The sequence below is a fragment of the Patiria miniata genome, unplaced genomic scaffold (genome assembly GCF_015706575.1).
Source record: "Patiria miniata isolate m_02_andy unplaced genomic scaffold, ASM1570657v1 HiC_scaffold_11, whole genome shotgun sequence".
In the NCBI taxonomy this organism is placed as follows: domain Eukaryota; kingdom Metazoa; phylum Echinodermata; class Asteroidea; order Valvatida; family Asterinidae; genus Patiria; species Patiria miniata.
The window spans coordinates 3364020-3391271 of record NW_024037049.1 but is presented as its reverse complement, the minus strand read 5'-3'; the positions used below and the strand labels follow the sequence as shown (position 1 = coordinate 3391271).

Sequence of the window (27252 nt, the reverse complement as noted above, 5' to 3'; positions counted from 1 at the left end):
CATTACAGGATGTACACATGTGCATACGTCAAAATTCCTTGTGAAATATGGGAATCGTAGCCCAGAATTTTCTGCTACAGTAAGCTGGAATTTTCGCTCCCTGTAATCCGAGCAATGAAGTAGGGCCAAGTTCTCACATAGAGCCAATATTCAGGCCATCTAGCAAATGATCTCCCCTTCAGTTGGACCTTTCATGGAGCCGTTCAGTCTCTGGTGACACATAAACACATGCAAGCAATTCCATCTTATAATAATAATCCTGTTATTAATACCTGTTCAGCTGAGAGCGAACTTTGTCTCCAACGCAGACAACTGTTGAAGTGATCCCTTCAGCTTTCTGGTCGACCGAGGCCGAATTGCCTTAGTGATGCTGCTGTGTATACCACCACACAGCCCACGGTCACTGGAGATTCCTATCAGTAGGTGTCCAGGCTTCTCAGTGTCTGGTTCAAGGTCTGCCTCTCATATAAAGCTGTAGACAGAACATTTGTGCGGATACATGCAGGTTCATGGCAGGAGATTAAGCTTAATTAAAACAAATACAACTTTGTTCATTGTGGGTTAGACATACAAAATGACTTGTACCTTAGTGTTGGCTGACTGTGACTAGTTCTCATCAATATGAGGCATGTAGTTGTATTGTTTGAATGCTACTGACCTGTGGCTCCTACTCCATAGGATCTAGCAGGTTTAAGCTCCCTCTCTGCCTTAGCATAACGGGCTGCTGCTATCATCTTCATGGACTTGGTAATCTTCTGAATATTCTTGATGGACTTCAGCCTGGTCTGGACTGGTGTCAGATAAATTATCAAATAATAATATAAAGAATTATATACAAATTGAATGGGGCTCGAATGTCTATAAATGGGCCAATCCACACCAAAATATACCAAAATCTTAATTCCTGATTTTTTGAAAATTTCAATCAGAGGCTGGTCCAAGGGGTGCTGAGCCCCCCCCCCCTCCCCCCCCCCCCCCCCCCCTCCCCCCCCCCCCCCCCTCTGGCACACCTCAGCTCCCCTGGCAGTAACCTCTCTGGATTCTTGTCAATGGTGATGCAAATCAGTTAACAATTAAATTTTCTTGCATCTAATGTTATTTTCTAAACTTTGGCATGCAGAAAAAAAATTTCAATCACTACATGCCTTCACTGTTCATCGTAGAATGATTGTCCTAATTATCACGGTTAGAAACCACACCAATTAGCCTGTCGTGTCAGCTTACACGATTCTCCATTAATGGGCTTATTTCATGGTTTACTTACTGACTTTCAGGGTTGCCATGGTTGCTGTCTAGTGCACTCCTGTCGATAAAAGAAATCATTACTAAATCATTATAACGGCATTCTATCAACTCTTTCAATTGTCTGTAGGAACACAGAAGGGAAATTTTCCAAAGGCAGTGTATATTTGACCGCGAACCAGTCCGTGATTTTTTGTTCTTGTACCAGCACTTCCACTGGGCATGCACACAGTGAATGGTTTGTGAAGAACCTTTGTCCGGTTCCGTGCTTAAGTTGTTGCTGTGAAGATGGAAAACAGACCTTTAAATACTTCTCTATGAAAAAAAAAGAGGATCATTCTGCAATTAAATGTAACGGTGGTAAAAAAGGAGGAAGACCTAGGACTCAGGCGTAGGAAAAGGGGGAGGGGGAACCCTGAAAGGTATTTTGTTGTCTTGCGGACTTTGGCATTCCCCAGGTTTACTGTGGAGTTGTTTGGGATCGTCAATTATCCCACAACGGCACTAGTGTGACCATCATGCGGGAAGATGTCAGGACGCAGGTTGGTTGTGCAAATAGCGACAGGAATAGTACTGGATTCCACGCACATGCCTGGATAATCGACTGTCAAGACAGACTCTTGGTCCACATGGTTGAACAAATACTTGGACAGGCATTTGAGGATGCAGTTAATTGTGTCTCCATATACAATGACCCACATTAAGGGCCTTTTTGCATGCACTCATTATTAATGTGAGCAAGAGTACACCTGGTTTGTGACAAAGGTGACATTTGGGGTCGATTTGTTGGCAGGTGTGGGTAGAGTGTCACATCCTGCTCTCATCAGGAAGTCCAACTGGCCGCTGGGAAGAGAATATAGCACTCATTACCAGGCATTTGATTCACTCTCCAACCGGTTAATGTCTGACAGCTTTGACTGTACTTGTAACTCTTGTAGGTGTGTTTCCCAGTGGAGATCGTGGTCGACTGTTGTCAATTCCTTAATTCTCCTGAAAGAGGTCTGTGAGGCATGTGAATTGTCACTTGTAACCAGTTCCCTGACTTTATCAATGGCCAATTGGAATTAAGAAGTAGAACGTGCAGTGTTTTTGTCAACAAAACAACAACTTTCAACAAGTTCTTCATTTGTTTGCTTTATTTATTTTAAACAAAACAATCCCGATTAGGCCCTAACAATTATCTGTGGCGCACTTCAAGGATACCCCGACTTTCCTAATGCAGTGTTGCCAAACCTCTTTGTTGAAAAACTTCAAATACATTCAGTTAAATACCGGAACTACTATAAATGCTTGCTGTTGTACATTTGTGAACAATTTCAGTGTCATGAAATTAAGTCCAAACTCTAAGAACAAGGTGTCCACAAATTGGGCACAAACTCGGCCGAGTGTTCCCTAACATGGCGCACTTGAAAAAATCTCGAAAAAGCAACGTTAACATTTAAGAATTTCTTTAAAGTTGATAAACTTGAAAATCATCAGTATCTCCACTCGTATACACAACTACAAGCTTGTCACAAAATTGTTTTCTTATTTTTGGGCGCATACCAAAAGGGTTAATTTTGCACTTCACAATACAATCGAAAAATCACACCAACATGACCAAAAAGAAACTTCTCAGAAATTTAAAGCAAGAACTGTAACTCAAGATTTATGCACGGAAATGAACTTGAAGGTAAAAATATCGTTCTAGCAAGGCATCAAAGACGAAAAATTAAAGTGCTCCACGTTAGGGGCCGCGCAACGTTAGGGTACATTCATGGAGGTAGAATTACACAACCACTGAAGACGTGGCGTCAGGATGCAACATTCTTTCCAGAAGCATTTCCCAACAAAATTGGAATTTTGGAAACGTTTCTCAGTCTACTCCCACTCCCAGAATCTTTTCAAAATCTTGGCAATGACTGACCTTTATTGAAATGATATACATGTATGAAGAAAAAAGAAACATTCTTTCCCCAACTTTTTTAGCCCCATAAATGTGGCCAATTAATTTACTGGACTACCTCCGTAAATAAAGCCCACACTTGGAACATGTACAAAAACATGTAAAACAAATTTTTATTTTCACATTTAGGCTTAGTTTGTAGTTTATTTTTGCTTAAGAAGCATACTCACCCTCTTTAAAGGCTAATCAGAAAGTGCTGCCTTTTTCAGATGTCGATTTTTCGTTTAATTTCCATATTCGTTTGCATACGTTTGCGTATCAAAATTTCAACATGAAATTTCACGAAAAACGCACGCGTGTGTGACGTCACTATTGAAGAAAAACAAGTTGCGCTTACTCAACGACTGTTGCCTGTAGTCATATGTGCCCCACGCCATCTGACAGTGTGGGTCTTTGGTGCGGGACACATATCAGTACATGAAACAGTCATTGATTAAGCGCAACTCATAGTTCATGACGTTTGTCTTGCGCGCGGCTCTGCTGGCCATACAAACACGAGCTCATGAACTAAATAATGCATATTCATTATCTTTCCCAAGCGCGCCCGCATAATGCATACATTACAACGCGGCCACCATTTTGAAATCGCATGGAGGACATTTTCGGGACAATATTTGTGGAAGATGATGACTGAAAGTCGTCTTTTGGCCAGATGGATGAAAATATTGAGACCAAAGAACGTTTTTTCGAAAAGGTATGAGTTGCGCTACGACTAAGAACCTTAACTTTGGAAATTTTTGTCCTGGATGAAAAGATTATCTCAATCAAAATCTGTAGCAAAATCGCTACATCAGAGTGAAAAAAAATTCAGTCTGTGGGGAAGCATTGAGCGTCTGGCCGTACTACAGAGCTTGCGATAGTAATGTACGGCCAGACGCAGTCGGGCTATGGCAAACTGTGCAGCGGTTTTGTGGGAAATAGCTTGGTTGTGATGGACCTTTTTTGTACTTGGTTGGTGTTTTGTAGAGGCAAACAATTTTGCAGGGTAAGTTGTCTATGACGTGGAGCCTCATAGACATAGTTCTAGGAGTAGGGTCTACCCAAGAACTAGTCCGAGTAACTAGGACTCTACGGATCGCTTTTTAACATTTGGACATGGTCGGGCGATAGTAGGGTCCAAGCCAAAAGTTACATCTTTTATGGTTATTCCCTCCACTTTCCCTCCTCTACTCTCACCCTCTCCTTTCCTTAATTCTTTTTAACAATCAGTCACTTACTTCATCGAGATTCGAACCTCGGACGCTTGCTTGATACACGAGACTCTTAACCGCTAGGCCGCGCACGATCGCTGTTGCAATGATCAATCTTTGGAGGTATTTGAAGTATCCATTGAAATAAACTAAATATTCATGAGAAAATAAATATTCATAATGACGTATTGCACTATCATTGGCCGGCTCATGCGACGTACGTCATGGTTATCGATGTCATGCGTATAACGTACCGCTGTTCCAGACACTTCAATCAGTTTTGACCGGCTGCTTCAACTCAGATCTGCACTACATGTGCATGCAAAATGAGCTCTTAAAACGGTCCTACTAAAGCGCGTCAACAAGTGTCAACAAGCGTCAACAAGCGTCAACAAGCCTCAACGGTCGTAAACGAGCATCAACAAATTTTGTATATGCTTTTGAACATTAAAAACAGCTTTATATGGTAGAAAAAGTAATAAAGAACATCTTCTGCATATCAATTAAAGTTAAAATTATTTTAAAACTTGGTTTTTTGAACGCGAAATGTACGACGAATTTGTCGATAAAAGTTGGCCGCCATCTTGTTTATGTGTAGCTAGCCGTACTACGCATGCGTGAAGTGAACAGAGCCATACTACGCATGCGCGAAGTCTACAGCGCCATCCAAAACAAGATGGCAGCCAACGTTAATCCACAAAATCGTCGTACATTTCGCGTTCAATAAACCAAGTTTTAAAATAGTTTTAACTTTAGTTTAATTGATATGCAGAAGATGTTCTTAATCACTTTTTCTACTATATAAAGCTGTTTTTAATGTTCAAAAGCCTATACAAAATTTGTTGATGCTCGTTGACGACCGTTGAGGCTTAATGACGCTTGTTGATGCGCTTTAGTAGGACCCCTCTTAAATTAAAACACATTTTTACTAATTTTTTTCGCATTTCCACTGTTTCCATTCCTACTTGAAATCACAAGCATGACAAGGTGAGGTGAAAATTTGGATGTTTGGCGGCAGGTAAGTGGTGATCGGGTAGCCGAATTTTCCTTTTTGACTCTAATTTGATCAAAACAAAACAGGGGTCCTACACTTCACGATCGCCAAGATTCATACCCCAACCTGGGCTAGGCCGCTTCACTCTGGCCGATCGAGTGCGTGGCCATTAATCATGTTAACGAAACAAGCCAATCCTTCAATTAGGAACTAATTTTCAAACTTTCTCCGTTTCATCAATTCAATCAAAACCATACACAAGAATGGGTTATATTCTTAAAAATCATTACATTACGTTTAAACAGATAATCAGATCAAACTTTTTCACCTTTTTCCAATGTAAAAAAAACACTGGAGTTCTCCACCAGGCACCAAATCTACATCCAACACCGGCGGCTCAACGACACAGCGCATGCGCGCGCTGTAAACTAGACTAGAACCTCGAACAAAACATTTAAAAAGATTCATAAATAATATTGTGTAAAAGAACACTTCAAAACCGTGAGCAGTATGAAATCCCAGCTTTATTTTTTTTGAATGTTTATGACATTCTTATATATGTTTAAAAGAATAAGGTATTTTTTTAAATCCGTTGTCTTGATCTATAATTTATAAACGTACGTACAAAGCGTCGAAGTAAATTGCGAAGGGGACCACAAAAGGGGCCGGAATGTACAAATGGGTGGGGGGGGGGGGTGATGGAAGCTTGAGGGGCGCTTTTGCACACTGGTTAGACTAGACTTGCCACTTTGCTTTGTATCTAGGTATCTACGATACATTACAAGTTCGTTCATAAGTTTGAGATTTTTTTACGCAGATGATAATGATTTATTGTTCCCTTCAAAAAAGTGTTATATCTCCATGGTTAAAGTAAACTTATGTCTTCCGCTTGTGAAGTGCCGATATGATGATCAGGCGTTTGATCATAGAAGAAAAAGAAGAACAAAAAGAAGAAACAGTATAGTAATTAAGCGCAACATATCAACTGAGCTCAATTCAAGGCGTAAATAATCCGCATATGAATAAATAAATGGAAAAAAAAATATCTATAGTGCAGCTACCAGCTACGCTTTGATCAACTTTTCTGCTTCTGCTTCGTACTGCAACAAACGTTGGGGAGCAGGCACAAACAAAGGTGGCTGCATGCGCTAAATGATGCAGAGATAGGATATGATGCTATCAAGTCGAGCTTTAGCTGTTTCGATTGACCCTGATCATCTGGAGGTAGAAGGTTTCATGTCCTTGGGTCTTTTCTTCTGAATAGTTAAATCACAACGTGGACTGCTTTTTTACATGGATGATGGGCTGCTTTCTGCATCTGCTGCCAATCAGAAATCAAATTTTAAAATTATTTAATGGTGCCAGCCGGCAAGTTTTTACCTTAAAAGATGTCATGTACGTTGGGGGCGCTATATCACTTCAGTGGTTGCGCGTGATATGAACACGCGTTATTTTCACCGCATAATATTTTCTAGCAACATAGGGGGTCAATTGGAGGTTTGAAAAAAATGTCTGATTCGCTTAGGGGCGAGGACATTTCGTGCACACAGTGGCCGGTAGACCACTAATTCGTCGGCTTATTTCTCCAATCGTCTACAATTATTTTTCGATTTTCTGATCTAGTTTGAATCAGTGATTCCAGAGGATTCATACTGTGGATTTTTGCGCCGCGCCTCGTCGTTTAAGAGTGATTTTAGGGTCGGAAGCCATTGTTCATCCGTCTTTGTTCGTATGCCGTCTGGATTGTGTCTGCGTGTATTACCCGTTGAACTGCGTGTAGAGAGAATGCAGCGCCAGCAGACAAGATCACGCACACACTAAACCGGTAAGGTCAGTACATAGCACACTGCACTGTGCACACTAGTGCGGAGTGCATTTTCTAGTTTCCTTGTCTTTTGTTCATTGCATTAGGTCATTAGTACCGACAGGTTTAAACGATTCATTGCCTACTCTTCAGCCATATTTTTGTATTATCGTACAAGTTGTGTATTAATCTTGTCATTTTTTTTTCTGAAGAAAATTACCCCGGGTGGCCCAATCGTGTACACATTCCACATGTACAACCGTCGCCTTGTAATTTTTGGCCATATTGGATTATGAATATTCATGAGATGGCGCCATGCATCCATTCAATCAAAAGCATGCAGTCCAATCATAATGTTCCGCATACAAAATGTAAAGAGTGCTGCATGTGTAAAGTACATGTATTTATTCAGTGTGTACAGTGTGCATTTGCCTACACATGATGTGCATTATTTTTATTAAATTAAATTAGATTTTTGGACAGACAGAATATGTAACTTACATGGTTGTGAATGAGCTCCAGATGTCTATGGGGATTTATTGAACTTTTGAAAAAGTATTTCCAAATAAATAGGTCTAGGTCTAATTGGAATTATTTTTAAATTCCAACTTCATGTTTTTTAAGTTAAGGGGAAGTAAAACAATACACCAGTTTCTCGTCCTCCCTTCCTTTTTCTCGCCCCTTCTTTTATTTTTTATTTTTTTTTATTTCATCCATTTGCAATATGCATTGCATTTTGCAATATATTATCTTTTTATTTGTTTCGAACATTATTGTTGCTGTGTAGAAACTTGGGTGGCGACACCTTTGGACACAATTTTGTATCAGCAAAAGAGTCAAGAAAATGGAAGAATCAATGCTATCTTTGAAAACTTGCCATTGGGAAAATGAAAAGAAAGCATCTGCCTCGTTCAATTTTTTCAAAATGCCAGACAAGAAATTATTTATTTTTTACTTGTTTTTTGGGCCTAATTTTGAGTGACTGGCCATCATTACCCCGATGACTTGCAATCCAGGAATGACACTAAAGCTATTGTCAATATTGAATCTACATAAGCAGCAATTATGAATACTTCACCTCAAAGGTCAATTAAAAGTGTACCATATCAAAATTATTTTGCAAGGTTTTTTAAAATATAATTGAGTTAAAAAAAAAAGGACAAATTTAAAAAACATTTTTTTTAATAAAAGTGTGAAAAGTATGCAAAAAATAATGTTTGTTCTTAACGCTAAACATAATTATTCAGGAAACATGTACATATTGAGTTTTTCATTGTTGCATCACTAGTAAAAAGTTCTGACTTTGATGTTACCAAGCTGTTCGCTGTGCTGACTGCTTGAAGCAGAGAGTCTGGAGCTTATGCAATGATTCACAATCTCTCCTTTCAGCAAAATACCCCTCAAGTTCCTAATTTTTTAACGAGTTTGATGTTCAGCTTGGAGCAAGTTCAACTTCAAGTGACAATTGTTCAGCCATTGGGCAATGTCTCCTGCAATTACATTTCTCTCCAAGACCCCTGTCAAACCTTTGTTTAAAAACCAGTCTATTATCACACTCGTACAAGTTTACATGTAGTCATAATTTCTGTCCTTGCATAAAATCAACTGGCATGGTCCATAATATTTTAAGCAAAGTTTCCTTACCTATCACCTGCACTGCATTGTATTACATTGTATGAGGTTTGTACAGTATTGGATTTTGAAGGTCCATGGTACATTTTGTATACTGCCACAAAAATATCGCGGTATTATTATTAGGTGTTATAAGGTACTTTTCTGGGCGGACTATTGTGTTCTCAAAATACAATACACTTTGTAATAAGGAAACTGCAAACAGGCAGCATGGGCAGAACTTTAAAGGTCTTGCTGGATGACTAGTAAGCACAATGGGTTACATGCTGTGACCACAAGGAATTCAAGCAATTATCCGTTTCCATGTTCATGTAGTGCAGATCTTGCCAAGTTGTTTTTATGTCGCCTTTAATTTTAAAAGGCTTTTTGGGAGAATCACAGTAATGCAATTCCATACATGTAGAGGTTGTCAGTATTTCGGTATTTGACAACATTATTCGTTTATTGTTCTGTACAGTATCAAGATAATATAGTCCAAGCCTACATTGTATTACTTCACCAATAAATCCATTTTAAAAACCAGTACTGGCCTGTTTTAGGCTGTATAGGGAGTAATTCGTCGCGGCAGTGCAGCAAGGTCGTAACAAGATTTTGCAACAAAGTTGTATCTCCCCTGCATATGCTCCGTGCAACAAGGTCGTATCGTGCGTATCGCGATGTCCATTGACTTTGTGTGTACTTCCGGGTTATGGAAACATGTATTCTATTCTGACTGAGCCTTGTTATTACTTGGGTCAATATTGGTCAAGTGACCCATTGGTTTGTTAAGAGTATGCCATGGGGAAAAGAAGGACATTTTGACCATCTGTGACCTTTTAAGCAGCTGGAGGGTTAAGCGAGATATGACCATTTGACATTGAGAACTCGCGTTTCACGTAAATGATTTTAGGAGATACAACCTTGTTGCATGGACACGATGAATTGTAGGGTGGTTTGAGAGCTAGACAGGGAATGATTGGTTTTAACCAATGACCACAAAAACCATAACTACTTGAAGTGGATCTGTATGCAGCATCTATCCCTTGAGGACTAATTCAATTTAATAATTCAATAATTGGCTTTTTCATAACAAAGTTGACAGCATTTGCACTGTTATTACATGGGTAAATATTGGTCAAGACCCCCATTGGTTTATTAACAGTATGCCAGGAGGTGAGGAAGAAAATTTTGACTGTTTGTGACCTTAAATAGTTGAGTTCAACTACATGTCTAGGTACCATTAGAACAAAATAAAAGTGCATCACAAAGCTTCCCTGGGTCAACCAGTGGTCATTAGATAATCTTTTTAAAGTGAACGGTAGGCCATTCAGACAGTATACAGGCAACACACAGTGTCACTTGACAAAGAGGTTCAATTGTAAACTTTGATTTATTGGATTGTAGTTCAATGTAAAGTTGAGCACAAAAATAAAGTCAGTGTTATGATTCTTCAAATGCTTCAGAAGTGACCCAACATATTTCTTTGGTTTTGTTTTTCTCTATACAGGTACTGATAACTGCACGGCATGCACGGTATCTCTGGTAGCTATTCGCCAGAGCTCCTGCGTTGCTTGTGTAGTATCTGCACTTCCTCTCACGCGCCCTCTGTTACACCATGCCAGCGTTAGGTTTTAACGTCAAATACTTCTGTGAGAATTTACGTGCTACCAAACCACCCTACGAGTGTCCTGTTAATGATTGCGGCAAGATATATAGAAGCCATTCTGGAATAGAGTTTCACTTGAATAACTTTGACCATGAAAAAGCCGGGGGCAACGGACACTCTACACCAATGAAGAAAGGTGGCTGGCGGAAAGGACGGGTAACCAATCGGCAGAATCGGCGGTCCCCGTCACCTTCAGTGATCCGATCTCCTACCCGAGAAGCCCTGACATATGCTCAGGCCCAGCGATTAGTGGAAGTAGACATTAACGGTCTTGTTCACAGGCTGGATATCCATGAGACTATTGACATCCTCACTGAGGATGAGTTTGAAAGTGAGACAAGTGAAGAGGAGAAGAATGAAAAGCCTCTGGGTAAGGCTGGGAAGGCCTTGGACCACACCAAGCAGAGGAAGGAAATTGGAAGCACATCCTCCATGAAGCTTCCTGAAGCTTCTTACAAGATCCTAGATGGTTATGAAGAGCCTCCAGATGCACCAGACCGTCCACAGGCCTACTTCAGATACATTGAGAAGTCACGGGAGGAACTGGACGAAGAGATTGAGTATGATATGGATGAAGAGGATTACGCATGGCTGGACATGATGAATGACAAACGCAAGAGTGATGGACTCACTACTGTCTCCCAGGAAATCTTTGAGACTCTTATGGATAGACTGGAAAAGGAGTCCTACTTCCAAAGTCAGACCTCTGGCAAGACTGATAACAATCAATTCATTGATGAGGATGCAGTTTGCTGCATCTGTAATGATGGTGAATGCCAGAACAGCAATGTCATATTATTCTGTGATATGTGCAACTTAGCTGTACACCAGGAGTGTTATGGCGTGCCATACATTCCTGAGGGACAGTGGCTTTGCCGCCGTTGTCTTCAATCTCCATCACGAGCAGTAGACTGTGCACTGTGCCCCAATAAAGGTGCAGCATTTAAACAAACTGACGATGGACGCTGGGCCCATGTTGTGTGTGCTCTCTGGATTCCAGAAGTGGGTTTTGCCAACACAGTATTCTTAGAACCCATAGACAGCATCGATCATATACCAGCCGCTAGATGGAAGCTCACTTGTTACATCTGCAAGCAGCGGGGTTGGAGCTTGCATTCAGTGCCATAAAGCAAACTGTTACACAGCTTTTCATGTGACCTGCGCACAGCAGGCAGGACTATTCATGAAAATGGAGCCCATACGAGAAACCAATATTAATGGTACATCTATCAGCATTAGAAAGACGGCCTACTGCGACATCCATACGCCACCAGAGGTGGAGAAGAAACCCAACGTGAATGATAAGATCGTTGAGAATGATGAAGCTGGGAAGGGACTGTCTGCCAAGAAAGCTAAAGCCCAGTCAAGGAAGAACATGAGAAAAGCAAGGAAGATCTTAGCAGAAAAAAGGGCTGCTATGCCAATTGTGTCGATGCCCTGCATCCCCCCACAGAGGTTGTTTTATTTGCTTACTCCATTAAACTCTGTTTGACAACACTAAAGACCTCTCTATTTTGTTTTCTGACACTCAAAGTACGAGCATACTTATCTTCAAGCAAACTTGAATCCTTGATCCTGATTGGACAAGCCATGGGGTATCGTGTATTGCACAGTATTGTTGCTCTTGTTGTCTATGAGCGATTTTTCTTGCACAGATAGGCCTAATTATTTTGCCAAAAGAGACTCAAAAAATAATTTCATTGAATCAAGTTAGGTTTTGCCCTTCACCGACTTATAAACACGTTTACTCGGTGACATGTGTTACCTCCCGAGTGAAAGTTGGAAAAAATCACTCGGATGGGACTCGAACCAACAACCTCCTGCTTTCTAGTGCAGATGTCTTACCACTCAACCACCGAGCTAACGGGATCAGTTGGCTGGTTCAAATCTGATGTACATAGCAGTGGGTACCGCATTAACTATTTGTAAGATGGGATTTTTGGGTCGGGGTGATGTAAATCAAGTTAGGTTTGCCCCCTGTATAAACAGTGTTTATACGTCGGTGTCGGTGAAGGGCAAAACCTCACTTGATTTACATCACCCCGACCCAAAAATCCCATCTTATGAATTTCATTGAAATTATACCCTTTGAATTTTCTGTCACAAACCATTTAAAAGTTTTTCAATATTATGATCTTATGTTACAAAGTATGTGTTCATACAAAAAAATTAACTCAAAAATGTATTCATTTAATTTCGTTTCAGGATTTCTAAGATAACAACTAAAGTGAGTTTGCAAAAGAAGCAGCAATTTGTGCAGCGTCTGATAGGATATTGGACTCTGAAACGTCAATCTCGTAATGGAGTCCCTCTCCTGCGACGTCTACAAGCCCATCATCACTCCCAACGCAACAAAGACTCGGTACCATTGGTTTGTGTAGCCCCCAGTTTCTTTCTTTCTCATTTTAACTTTCTTAGTATTAGTCTAGTATACACGTGTACATCTGGTTACATCCACATGTAGTAACACTTCAGTGGAAATTTGTTGATCCAGTCCTTGAATCAACTTTGAAAGAATAGGTTTAAACATCAGTTTAAAATATTGTTGCATAGTCTCTTGATTGAAAGGTACGTAGGATCATTTGCTTTTTGTGCATGTTTTTTGTTTGAAGCAACAAAATGACTAAAAATCTGAAGAAGGGGTGCATCTACTTTACGTTTGAGAAAACAAAATGTGTGCACATTTTGGGGGGTCCCATGACTTGATTCTGTTGCTAACGCATGCATTTTGAAACCACCTTTAATGTTAGTTTCTTCTCGATACCTTTTTCAGCAGAATAATTTGGGTAATTGCAAATGTTCCCACGTGGCTTGAAGTTACTTTCACTTCCTTGAAGTTCCGTCACTTTCAAAGTAACATTAATTTCAAGGAAGCTATCTTTCATCAAAAGTTATAAATAATTGAGATAAATGTACATTTGTTTTATTCTTGGTTGGAGAAGCATTTTCAAAATAAACACCAAAATATGCCAGTTTGTTCAATACAGACAAGGGAAATTGTAAGAGTGAAGAAGAACTGTATAAGAAGTTAGCAACAAATTTCCACAGTTGTAGTTGTTATTTTCAATTATGTCAACATATTAAACTGTACACTCACTCCAGTGTAGGCACTCACAGTATTCTAGAAATACATGTAGAGTATGTATGCATGTCTTTGAATATTCTTACTTGTATGCTTATGAATTCTGTGCACAATAAAGAGACATGACAGGCATATGAATGCCAGTTACTGCTGTGCTCCCACATCAAAGGCTTTGGGTACAGTGCACATCTAGATGAAAGTTAGTTATATACGGAGCACACATGAAACAGATATACTTGTTGAAATCTCTTTTTTCCCCACCTGCCTTGATTGGCAACCATAGCCTTTCACCCTGTGACAAATGACAACACAAAACCACAATTGAAAAGTGGTGCAAGCCTGTAAATAGACCCTTTCATAAAATTGGTCACTGCTCAGTCAACCGTGAATGTAATGACATGATCAGGGTGTCATTTTAAAGAGGAGATTCAACCGTAACAGAGGACATCTCCCTTTGATTCACATGTGTCCTTCTGTTCCAATTAGCAATAATATCTCGGTTTCGTTTTTTGATCCACCCTGTATTCCACCAAACACTGGTGTTGGAGTTTGACTGGATGGGCATTGTTAGGGTTAAAGAGTGGTCACATAGCATCTTCTACTGTTCGTGCACAGAGTCCCTAGTTGCACACCATAATGAAATATAAACAATTCCTCATCTGATTGGGAGAATCACACATGTTTTTCTGTCCAAATCTGATCTTAAAATACAGTTATGGAATATTTATATTGTAAGTTATTCCATAAGTCCAGTTACTTCTTGGTTGATTTCTGTTGATTGCATCAGTTCACCCCCATTTTTCCCTCATTGGTCAGTTGTCACATTTTTAGCGAATGCATGCTACACAGACATTACTTACACCCACAGATGCATTGTTGATGTAGTGCATGGTTTGCATGAAGATTGAAAAAACAATTCTTCTCTTGAAACTGGGGGCAATCTTTCTAATGTTTGTCATGTTGTACATGTATACATGTGACCATTGATGTTCATATTGTATTTGCAATATCCTAAGGTTCTCTGCGTCATAAGAAATTATGAATCATTTAAGGTCAACCCTATAAACCTGCAGTGGAAAATGTTTCCGCTAAATTTGCTACACACAATATTTTTCAAGCTAGAAGTGATTATCTTAGGAAGACTTTGTTGATTATAAGTAGAAAACTAAGTCAACACATAACTTTACACATTCACATGGGATATGAAACAATGAGACTTCTCTGTAAAAGGAATAGTAATGGTATTTGAAAAATAGAAACAAAGTAAAGTTTGCTTAAGATAAATCAAACTGTAATGTATAATAACTGCAATTATTTTCATTTTTTCTCCAACATGTCCCTTTCCCTGCATTTTCCATGTTGCTTTGTTGGTTGGTTTGTCCTTATTAACCCTCTGCTCATACCCATTATTGTGCCTGTCCTTGTCTTTCCACATCTGCTTTTGAACTGTCTTTGGTTTCGTCCTCATGTTCTACATGTTTCTTTGAACACCTTTCTTCCCCTCTTGTACTTGCTTGGTCGCTTCCCTTCATTTCATCTGTTCTGCCCTCGATCTTTGCCTGAATCTCCCTGCCTGTCACTGTGGCACAATCTGGACATCCACAGCGTGAGAACCAGAAAGCCAACAAGCTGAAAGAGCAGCTCAAATATTGGCAACGACTCAGACATGATCTGGAGAGAGCACGACTCCTAGTTGAGCTCATCAGAAAACGTGAGAAGCTGAAACGTGAACAGGTAACTCAAGCTATGGTAGATTTATGGATTCAGTGCACAGTCTAGCGGTACATGCTATTTGCTTTGCCTTGGCTCCAATGAGTGCATAACTCCATTAAGGTGATCTTTGTGATAATTTAACATGAAATTTTATCTTGTCAACCGACTCAAAGGGGGGTTTAACGTTTGGTAAATAAAGAAACTTGAATCGACAAGTGAAAAGGTTTACCCCTTACCCTACCAGGTGCCACATGGTGCCTCAGCTGTAAATGTATGTATAACCTTGTTGCACTAGGCGATCAAAACTAGTGCACAAATTGTTAGTTTCGAGGTCAAGGGGCCAGTCCCGTTGAACGAACCACTGTTGTTCCCTGTTGTTGTTGGCAAGTGCAGACTATGAAGCAGTTAGACCATGGGATTTTTCACCTGTTGGATCTTGCTACACTGGGCAGGCTTCTCACTCGGACAAGTGTTGCATGTTGGTGCATTTTGGTAGTGTCTACTCTAGACAAAAGTACATGGACAGTTAGGGTTAATGGTTGCTTTTTCACCACCATTGTAGATCAAGTTAAATCAGATGACCATTGAGATGCAGCTACAGCCCTTCAACATCCTGCTCAGGAATACACTGGACCAACTTGTTGAACGGGATCCCACAAGAATCTTTGCAGAACCTGTCTCAGTTGAAGAGGTACCAAACATCCCCATCCTAGTCACATAAATGTATTTCACTCCCATCATTAATTTGTATTATGTCATCTAGAGGCATATTTAACTCCTTTGCAGTAATGTGGCAGCCTGTAATGTGACAATGCTTAATCTGTTTTTAAGTTTCTCTTTTCCCCTTCCCTGAAACTTCTGCACTTTTACCATCTAACACATTTTTGCATGACAATTATTTTGTTTGGGTAAAGGAAGGGTAGGAATGGGTATTGTATTGTATTGTGAGACATGTAAACTCATACCTGCTTCTAGTTGCCACTCCCACCCTGCCTTCCATATCCCATCCCACCCTCACAAGGCAGGACAGTATATCTCTTACTCCTAACTTCCAACTTTTTCCAGGCGCCTGATTATTTTCAAGTGATCAAACACCCTATGGATTTCTCAACGATGAGGTCAAAGGTCACAGGTCACGAGTACCGGACCATCGACGAGTTTGAGAAAGACTTTGACCTGGTCATCAAGAACTGCATGACGTACAACAGCAAGGATACAGTGTTCTACCGAGCAGCTGTCAAACTCAGAGATATGGTATGCAGAAAGTGTGGTTAATGTTAGGCAGTTTTTGCTGGTTTGAATAACCGTTAAAGGTTTACAGAAAAATTGAAAGTGGACAAAACTCTTCACATTAGTCAGATAGGATGAAAACACGAGAAATGAGGCTTTTTGGAGTATTAGTGATTTGGAGTATTTTTGGTATTTCAGTAATTTATTGAGGTAAATATCTTATGTCCCCCGCCCAAACAAACACCATCTTGGGCACGAAGTCATCAGAAAGATCCAAGCTATCCTGCTGTACTGTCATTACAAAATGGTTATTTTACAATGTATCAAGGATTTGTGAACATTGCTGTAACCAACAACGTTTCAGCATAAATTATGACCTACATGTATCATGCCTATGGAAATATTTGCATGCTATATAATCTCTTGTCTTGATTACTGACAGGGAGGGGCTGTCATCCGTAATGCTAAGCGCATTGTAGAGAAGATTGGCTATGATCCTACAACAGGGTTCCATGCTGAGAAAGCACCACTCTACAAGGAAACAGAACTCAAGTTAGATGATTGTAAGTTTTCTTGGTGTGTAAATGGGATCCGATTGATTGTCTAGACACTCATGCAGGCAGGGACACATGGCTATGTGGGCAAGGAAGACCTTCTGGAAGTGCGAAATTTGTTTGTTGATGTAAAATCGTTTTCTATCGATATCTGTTATATCCACGATTAAAATTTCCTTTTTCTAATTCCTAAGAGTTGCCACAGTAGAACATTCGTTAAAATAAACACATTCTGAAAAATTCACACTGTAAACTTGTAAACTCTGTTTGCTATAACAAAAAAGCACAAAAATCCCTACCACCCTTATGTGATTGCAGTTATTTGAGGATTGGTTTTTTTGGGGGTCACAGGCATAAAAAAACAACAAGTAAAGCTTTGCGTGCAGTTTTGCAAAGCTTGTTCTATTAAATGAAGCCCTATATTATAATATGTGTACCATACCTTGTTTTGAACGTGTCATGTGTTTTCTCCTCAGTTGACACAGCACTGTCACCAGCCCACCGTGCAGACATGAGTCTGGAGGAACAACTCCGGGAACTCTTGGAGAAACTTGACATGACCTGTACCATCAAACATGGAGCAGCCCGTACCAAACGTACCAAACAGCTACGTAAAGAGATCAACGTTATCCGTCGTAAGCTGGCCCAACAAAGGAACCAGGCCAACAAAGCAGAGTCGCCAACAAAGAAAGATGGGGACAAGAGAAAGGGATCATCATCAGCAGACGGGGTGTCAAGTTAGTCCTGCTAGCTACTTCACTATTCAGGACAAAGATTTGTCCTTTTTAATAAGGTTTCCTCTTGACTGGCAAAATCATCAGCACTGTATGCTCAATGATTTCTAAGACACTGAGGAAAGCGTGCATAGGTTTGCCCAGGCAGGAATCAAACCCATATTCCGCTTAGCAGTGCAAACATCTTGGCAGACTTTGTCACAATTGAGACACAGTGATTATGATTTATATATTCATTTAGTTAACATTTTATTTTACCAGGGTAGCCCCATAAATTGTCAAAGAACTGTTCTCCCTGGTGGCTCTGTAATGAAAATTCTGTCTATAGTGAAAGGGGATGCTCATTGTAGCAGTGTTTTTCACAGCAAATTTTTACCGTTAATTTTTTTTAATGAATCCAATTGAATTTGTTTTGTAAGTGAAGGTTTCACATGTTGGCATCCGCTCAGACAATTAATATACTGTGTCAGTCTGTTGGTGTACATCCCTGTTTACCATCCAATTTTGTTACAGATCACAATCCAAATAGAAAGGTATAACCTTGAGTTGATCAATTCTACTGGGGTCAGTGAAAGCATTTGATTTATTCCCCTTAACTTCTGGTCCTATAAGAAGCGGCTGCTGGCCAATAAGATTGTTTATATTTTTGAGTCATTTCTTTATATTGGTTACATATCCAGATGATGAAGGGAGTGACTGCCCAGCAACTAGCGAGTCAGTTGAACCACCCAAACTTTCTCCTACCAGACCCGCACAAATAGTAGGACGTAGCAAATCCTCCCCTACTAGGGCATCACCGACACGCCCCTTACCAAGGACCCCGGGTAGGGGGCGGGGTCGTGGCCGACAACGTGTATCCCGCTCCATGTCTGAACCACACCCTGGCGGTGGTGACTGTGCTCCTACACTCATGCCCAATGAGGTATCTGAGACTACAGCCACACCCAATAAGAGTCCGTCCCATTCCTCCGACAAGAGCCCCTCCCCAGGCGGAGTCGGCCGAAGGACTTCAGTACTGTTTCGGAAAGCGGGACGAGGTAAGCCCGCTGGTAGTCCTGGATCTAGAAGAGGAGGCCGATTGGGCAAAAGGTCCCTGTCCATGGACACAGAGAACACCACAAGAGGCACTCGCAGAGCTATCCAAGAAGGAAGCCTTCATATAGAGACAGAATATGAGGGTAACCTACCAACTACATCCTCTGTTGTTAATGAGAACCACACTAGGAAACGATCCCGAAGCCTGAGTGCAAGTAATGCTGACTGCAGCCCAGCAAAAAGACTATTAGAGTCCAATGCGTCAAGTAACTTACCCAATGGATTTGAGGGGGATAAGCCCATGGGTGACAGCTTCACAACCTACCGTTCAGGACACAATCGTACACGTAGCAGCTCAGATTCTGAGAGTACATCCAGCACTAGCTCTACTAGCTCTGGCTCCATATCAGAGTCTACCTCTACTATGGGAGAGGGCCACCGTCATCGCAGACATCATGGCCGTCTTAATTTGCCTGAAGATAGCAGTGGCGATACATCTTGTGGCGAGAGCACTAGCACTACAAGCAGACATCGTCATCACGGTGCGGGTCCTTACTTGAGAGAAAAACGAGGTAACAGAGTCATGAAGTCAGTGTCCAATAACCAAAAAAAGCATTGGGTTTTTCTTGTCTTCGAAACCTTTCTGTCCATTGTCTTTGCACTTTTTTGTTTTTGTTTAAAAAACACCTTTCAACAGTATTTTTATGCACACACTGTTCAAAATGACTTTATATTCATGACTGTTACCTGGTGTTTCTCATGGGTTTTTGTTCATATGTGGATACACATGTTGATGATGCATGTGTTGATACACTACGTGTTGATGGTCATCGCTGTATTTGATTGTTTTGCCCAACTTGCTATTGGCTGTCACAGAAGCCGGGAAATCCTCCTGAATGTGATCATGACTTTACATACAACCGGTTACAAAATACATGTTGACCAAATGTTTGGTTTTCATGTTTTCAATAGATTTGTGAAACACAAGGAGACCACATGCAGTTGGTGTCATGTCATTTTATGCATCTCTAGGAGAACTTTTTGCAGCACTGGCCATTACACAATATCCCCGTAGTGCATCACACCTTGCACACATGTTAAGCAGTGGGAAATGTGCTCATATGCCACTAGTCCACAAGACAAGCTGTTGTGTTGATATTGTGTTGGTGTGGTGATCTGGCACCAACACTCCCACATATGACATTGGTACAATGAGCTTCATGTGTGTAGTACTGAATAATCTTATGGCCCCTAGGATGCGAAATGTGATGTGTGTTAACAGCAATTGGGCACCATTTTCAGAGGTGTGTGTATGTTGCACGCCCATAGTGTGGACAATCATGAACAGGGCCATGTTAAGCCCGGTTCATACTTAATGCGAAAGCAATACGTTCCAAGCGCGTCCACCATTGTTGATGACATGAACTTCGCTTCGAACTTGCTTTCGGGTGAAGTATGAACCGGGCTTTATGCTGAGGTTTGAGTGCAGATTGAGTTTAAGCAGGCAGTAACTTGAGGTTTACCTGAAGTTTTGACAGGGTTTTACAGGGTATTAACTCGGGGTTCAACCTCAAGCTACCGCTTGTTTAATTTTGCATTCTGTCCTTACTGTGGTATCTGTTGACTGTTTGTGCCAATCCCTCCATTTCAGGCCCACAATAGACTGATGCATTAGTAAGTCCCACCCTATGTTGTTTGGACCAATCACAGCTGTGATTAATGTCCCACATGTGTGTACAATAGTCTGACATGCGTGCACATGCATGCACATGCATATGACGTGCAGGTCTGGAGCATGCAGTAATGTATTGCAGAGGTGCAGTGGGTAGAGCCTAATGGATAAGCCTATAGGTGTCTTCTCCATTCAGGTGCTCTTATTTTGTCTATAGTGAGAAGCAGTGCTGCCAATGACTTGACAAGCAAATAGTTCAACTCTTTGGTTTTGAATACCTTTTGGTACTAGGTAAGACAAGAAGCACAAGCTGGAACTCTGATGAAGATGACATTCCTCTCAGCCCATTAGACCTAGTATGGGCCAAATGCCGAGGCTACCCCTCCTATCCAGCCTTGGTATGTAGGCCCATGCCTTTGTAGAGAAATTGTCACAAATCGCACCTCAACAATAAGCGAGTTCGTGCACATCAAAATTTGCCGATTTTGCTTTCGGGATAAAAAATGAGCGGGGTACCAGCAAAATTGAAAAGATCATCGTGTTCTGGAGGATAACATTTTGCAAAAAATATTTGGACAGCGAAGTGTTTTTAGGTGTCTTGTGTGTCAAAACTTTTGTGTGAACGAAAGTCCCATCTCTTTTTGATTGTAAGAAAAATTGCACAGAATGCAAATTTGGTTACCATGTCCCCCATAGCCTTGTGTGCATATATCTGCTACATGTATGGTTATCCCAGAAAAAAATCGTCAAATCTTGCTGTGCACTAGACTATTTTGGAATACCGACCTCGCTTATTGCAATATTTTACAGGTATCAAGGCTAGGTTTTAGACACATTGCCATGAAAGGTGGACGTACGTATAAGATTATATAACATTTGATCTTTCTTTATAAAGTAGCAATACATGAATTACCTAAAATAGGTTTTGAATGAGTTAATGCAACTTTGAAAGTGACTTTTGTAATGGCATTAGTGATTTGAGGGTCAATACCTGTTGCCTTAAACCAGATCAGGAATCGTCCATCCACCAACAGCAACAAAGTTTGAAGCCAGTTAAATCCAACAAAATACATTTGCTAAATTATTGTCTGTGTGCGTAGCATAGAATGGCATGATCTAACCAGACTGCTGTTGGGTCTGGTTGGAGTATAGCAGATTTTGTCATTAACCGTGCTTGGGTTGTATATTCAAAGATGTGTTTCTTTTCATATTCCATAAACTTTCCTGTGTATGATGACAAATCATCAATTTTAAATTGGAAGAAGTCACAGTGTTTTTCTTATGTCAACAGATCATCAACCCCAAGATGCCCAGGTCTGGCTTCTTTCACAATGGCGTCCCTATCCCTGTACCACCTATGGAAGTCTTGAACCAACGAGCTGTCATCGATGAACATTTGTATCTTGTACTCTTCTTTGATAACAAGAGAACATGGTAAGCCACAGCACAAGTTTACAGTTGTAACCTGACCTTTTCTTCACCGTCACTGCCATCTGTGTATTGAAAGGGAAGGCCCACACACTCCAAAGGGATGCACATTGTGTGGTCGGCTCGTGCTCCACTAAATCAGCCCAACTTGGAAAAAGATGGTTTATAGCTCGTGTTGTGCAATAAATGGGGCTTAGTTATCGATGACTGCAGCTGTGCAAGTAAGCTGTCAATGGCAAGCTGGTCAACCAACCTTTCAGAAGCAACCACATGGATAGTGTTCCGCTTCCTATTTTTATATACTAATCTATTAGTTTTTGGATTGCCTTTTTTTTTTGGACACGCCCTGTACATGTATATGTCAGGGGTGTGAAATCTCCATTTTTTAGCGGATTTCCGCTTTTTTGTTCAGCGTGCCATATTTGGTTTTCCGCTGGTCCAGAATTCCCCCGCATTTCCCCAGCGTGTAAGCATTGATTTTTTTCCGTTTATTTTATTTTCCGCTTCTGCCAAACGCTCGCGCAAAACACAGTTGATCTGCTCTACACGTAGCTCTGTGGTGCATGCAATGCAGGCGAGTATTCAATTCAAGCAAATACAATGTACAATCACCCATGTACGTGTACTGTATGCCATATACGATGCGATGTGCATGCATTTTACATGTCGAAGCCGCGTTCGTGTGTACAACAGCATCCGGGGAACCAACAGTCATTGCGCTGTGATTGGCTGCAGATAAATATGAATATTCACAAATGCGCCATGAAGTGCGTAGGGACTCTGCAGCCATTCCTGTGTCTGTGTAAGTAGTGACACACAATTATCTCCACAATAACTCGCTGTAAACATCGAAAAGATCACTTAACACACGTCTTGTTGCAAATGAAGCCTTGAAATAAGACTTGCATATTGTTGCCGCGCCAATTGAGGTCTTCATGCTGGGCAAAGTTCATGTGTGTATTTCATCTGCATCCTGCATTCCGCTGCATGCTGCTAATGTACGTACGTACTTTTAATAGTGTGTCGTTTTGTACGTATTTTCCGACAACATTTTACATTATTAATTCTGCAAGATGTCAGTGCAACACAAATGCATAATTGTCCAAAGAGGTTCGGAGTTTGATTCTGACATTGACAAGACCGATCCTCAAGTTACAAATCCCTGGAAATGGATTTGGATGGAAAACACCATTCATCATTCATGGGCAGAAATTAGGCGACACGATCAGAAAAATCCAGAAGCCCGGACGTCCGATGTGCATTCTTTTCTTATGTAAGAGCTAGATTTAAATTTAAAGGAAGTTTTTTTTGTAGTGCTGGGCTTTGGCAGACTCACACTACAAACTTCGATTTCAACGCAGTTTTCATATACATGTTGGCCATTTATGCAGTTTCAAGCCAATATGAAGGAAAAGTTAACTTAAAAACATGCATAAATTGCAACACATTTTCGAATAAAAGTTGGCCCAGGCGACTGTTAAATGCACCACAGAGCATCTACATTTCAAAATTTTCCTGGGGCCCTTGGGCGTGCCCGAGACCCCACGCCATAAGGACTTCGCTCTTGGCGCTCGCAGGTTCGGCTATTTACAGGTTCAGCTATTTTCAGCTTCAGCTATTTTCAGCCCATTTTTTGTTTAGCTCCACTCACATTATGCGTATCCTTTCCCATAGGCAATGGCTACCTAGATCTAAGCTAGAACCCCTGGGTGTGGACTCTGGCCTGGACCAAGTCAAGCTCTTAGAGGGACGCAAGTCAGCTGTGCGTAAGTCAGTCCAGCAGGCTTATGATCGTGCTTTGAAACACCGCTGTCGGGTCACAGGAGAGGTCATGGAGGTATCAACCAGTGAATCCAGTGACGGTTTAGGTGATAGGCCTTAATATGGTCTGCTCAGCACAGTTTCTTTACTTTGACCTTTTGTGTCCTTCAACCATCTCCAATTTCAAATCGTATTATTATGGGGGCAGTCATATGTTACTGTTACGTATGGTGTGTATAATTAAAAAGCGTGGGTTCTGATAAAGATGCTACATGTGTCCTTGTAATAAAATCTTATTAAATTATCCATATAGATGTGTAGAACCAAAAAGTGGAAAAACAACAACAGGGTCACTTGCTGTAATGTTTACCAGAAATCTAGTCTTGCTACAGTAAATGTAGGAAAGATTTACTTTTTTTTTACTCAGTTGTAGGGACCCATAGTTGTATCTTGGTGCTTGCTTTTCTTCCCGTATGCCAAAAACAAAATTACACATTGGTCCTGTTTAAAAACACTTGATTAAATTTATGCGTGTTAAATTTTAACAATATTTTTATTTATCTTGTTTTTCAATTTTCATTTGTTTATTTGTAAGTAAGTTTTAACGAAGATGTATTTGAATGTAGCACCAAAGCTGTAGGGAGGTCAAAACGCACAATAAATTGAGACATGGAAATGTGTTTGGAAAAAGAAATTCAAAATTTGAATTGATACCACAGCAGACAATTGTGTATGTCAGTGTTCCTTCAATACCTATTGTACGGCCATCACGGATGTATGTATGATCAAATGTGGACAAGGTGCTTAATTTCCTGACGGATCTCAAATTGAATGTGTAACTTTTGGAGATGTGTAGTTCAAAAAGTTGTTGTTAAAAAAGGAATCAAATTGAGTTGAATCTTCCCAATTCTCAAACTAGGGAAGAGGCTTTTTTATTGTAATTTTTCTATTTGTAGATTGTGAATTAGAATGTGTGTATGTTTATTATTAATTCTTTGTACTGAAACCAATTGTTATTTCTCTGTAATGTTCATATATATTTGGTATATTTTTGAAGTTGAATTATGGCCAAATGCCCTTCAGTGATTACACTAGGAAAGAAATGTATTTGATGATGTTGGGGAATGTACATGTAGACGTTCCTTTCCCAAATAGGATTAATTAACACTTAACATTTAGCAAAAGGAAATATTGGTAGAATGGATACAGTTTTGTATTCTTCCTTGACAATTTGGTGGTAATCCTGTTCACATCTGAAATGAATCATTGCGTACTGTGACTGAGCTACCCAACTTAGCAAATAAGCCCTGGATTTGTTTCCCCAAAATCACATGAATACCACAGGACTTGATTAGGTTTTCACAGCTGAATATTGAGGGTTTAATACAATACTTGTAAAATTGAGATGATTTAACAATCACATTTTCAATGTCAAACTTGATTATATGTTATCTGCAAATTTTTTATTAAATTATTTTAAAGTTTACATTGTTTCAGGTTTCATCATTTTTTTCTTGTTTGAATCATCTTAATTCTGGCAGCTGTGTGATACATTTGTGTAATTCCTGACAAGTTTTATTGGATAGATTTCTCCAAATAGGCCTGTAAATAAAAGCCAGTTAGTCTTAGGAGCAAATAAGTCTTGAAACAAAACCCAAATCGGTTCATTTCCATCAATCCTTTCAGAGTGTCGATAGATGTATAAAACTTTGACTCCAAAAAATTGTACAGAATCTACAGAGGAATAATATATTTGCCCAATTTTTCAAGAGAAAAGCTATAAACTATTGAAAGGCAAATATTGTACAGTTAATTAAATTTCTGATACATTCTGTGTACGATCTCTAGACATAATTTAAAACCTTGTAGGCTAGTGAATTTACAAGACAGAATTTGAATGTTTGTATTAAAACAGGCCAAAGACTATGAGCATGGCGTATATGTGTATATAACACCATTCATACCATAGTTGTACCATACTTTCTATTTAGTAGTTCTCTCAGAATTAGTCCAGGTCTAAATAAGACAGCGTTCTATCAGCTGTTTTCATACAGACAAGTTAAGTTATCCATGCATTTTGAATAAAGTTTTGCCTATGTTCATTGTGAAGGATAGATCATGTATACAGTGCCATTTTTGGAATGTTGTTTTGGTTAATTTTTGGAAAAGACAGTCTTTTAACTTATTTGTTACTTTCCTTTCAAGTGATATAAAAGTGCACAGCCCACTCTCCAGGGCATCTTCCACTTTGCTCAAATCAGCTGATATGCCCACTAATAAATCTAATAAATACCTTGGTTGAGAACCCATAACATGGGTGGTATTAAATAAGGGAATAAACGTGTGCTTTGGAGGTATTTAACACTATGTTTAAGATTGGATGCTGATATTATATACAGTCGAATCTCGTTTGTACAAACTCTGTTAATACAAAATTCTGGTTATAACAAACATAAAGCCTTAGTCCCGACTGTGCATTTATGTGCACAATGAATGGGACTGATGTTCCTCTTAGTACAAAATTCTGATATAACAAACAATTTGGCTAGGTCCGAACGAGTTTGTATTAACGAGACTCGACTGTAGTCAAAACAAGTCTAATAGGTAATACAAAGAGTCCTTAATTCACTTTTCACTGGCACTTCTGCCTTCTGAGTGACATCGCACAGTACGCGCCAATCTCCATATAATGAGAGTTTTAGTCATCTGCTTACACGAGGCGCACACGTGTACCATAAACATAGCTGGAGGGGTGTTTCACAAAAACATGAAGTAAACTTGTTGAACAAAATTGTTGTAAACTGATAATCTTTTGACACTTTTTGACCGTAAGGTATTTATGAATGAGAATAAATATGTGCTTGGCCGGTTTTAAACAAGTACGATTAAAACAGGCTGGGGGCATAGATGGCAGCCAACTGGCCAAGCACAAGTTTATTTCATTATTTGACACTGCCAAAGAGTGTTAACCGGAGACCCTGTGCATCACGCCACTTGCGCGCAGTATGCACAGTGGATGCTAGCTACAAGCAAGTGCTAGAAAACCACGGATATGGTCTCCATTAAGGAGATCAGTGTTGAGTACACCATGCACACCATAAAATGACCTCAAATGGAAACCAGCAGGCCAAATAAAACAAATTTCAGTGGTTGGAAAATTGTCAACTCTTGGACTTGTTCGGTGGTTTAGACCGAAAAAGATATGAATAGGGATAATAGTGCGATTGAGCAGTTGTATACATGTAGATGATGCTAAAAACGGGGAGTAGGACGGGCCACTACTGGTGATCTTAGGCCTCTTACCAAATCTGATTCACATGTTTATATTCAACTTGATCACATACATGTAGTGTAATCCACAGCAGTGTCCAAGAAAGCTACGTCCTGGCCCCAATACCCTTCAGGATATTTTGTGTCTGATTCCAGCAGTGTAGCCAGCGCTCTCGCAACAGGGAGGTGGGGGATGGATGTTAGGGGGGGGGGGGGTTGAACACCATCTTGCCCTGAGTGCTGGAAAGACTTCACAGATGACGGTATCAAATGGAGAGGTGTTCTCTGCCACCAGCTCATGAAGGGCAAGGCAGAGCGTCA

General features: G+C 40.2%; 1 protein-coding gene and 1 pseudogene across 1 annotated transcript; one reads left to right on the top strand and one right to left on the bottom strand.

Annotated features, from left to right (window-relative positions):
• Positions 1-257: 257 nt before the first annotated feature.
• LOC119742130 lies at positions 258-5831 on the bottom strand (annotated as a pseudogene).
• Positions 5832-6866: 1035 nt separating this feature from the next.
• On the top strand, positions 6867-25775 carry LOC119742121 (peregrin-like). Its single transcript, XM_038218155.1, is given in 13 exon segments — positions 6867-7201; positions 10294-11549; positions 11551-11907; positions 12658-12823; positions 15140-15268; positions 15810-15938; positions 16313-16501; positions 16920-17040; positions 17508-17768; positions 18446-19372; positions 20764-20870; positions 21764-21906; positions 23575-25775. Coding segments are annotated over 12 exon segments (3885 nt in total). The 5' UTR covers positions 6867-7201; positions 10294-10401; the 3' UTR covers positions 23783-25775.
• Positions 25776-27252: the final 1477 nt, after the last annotated feature.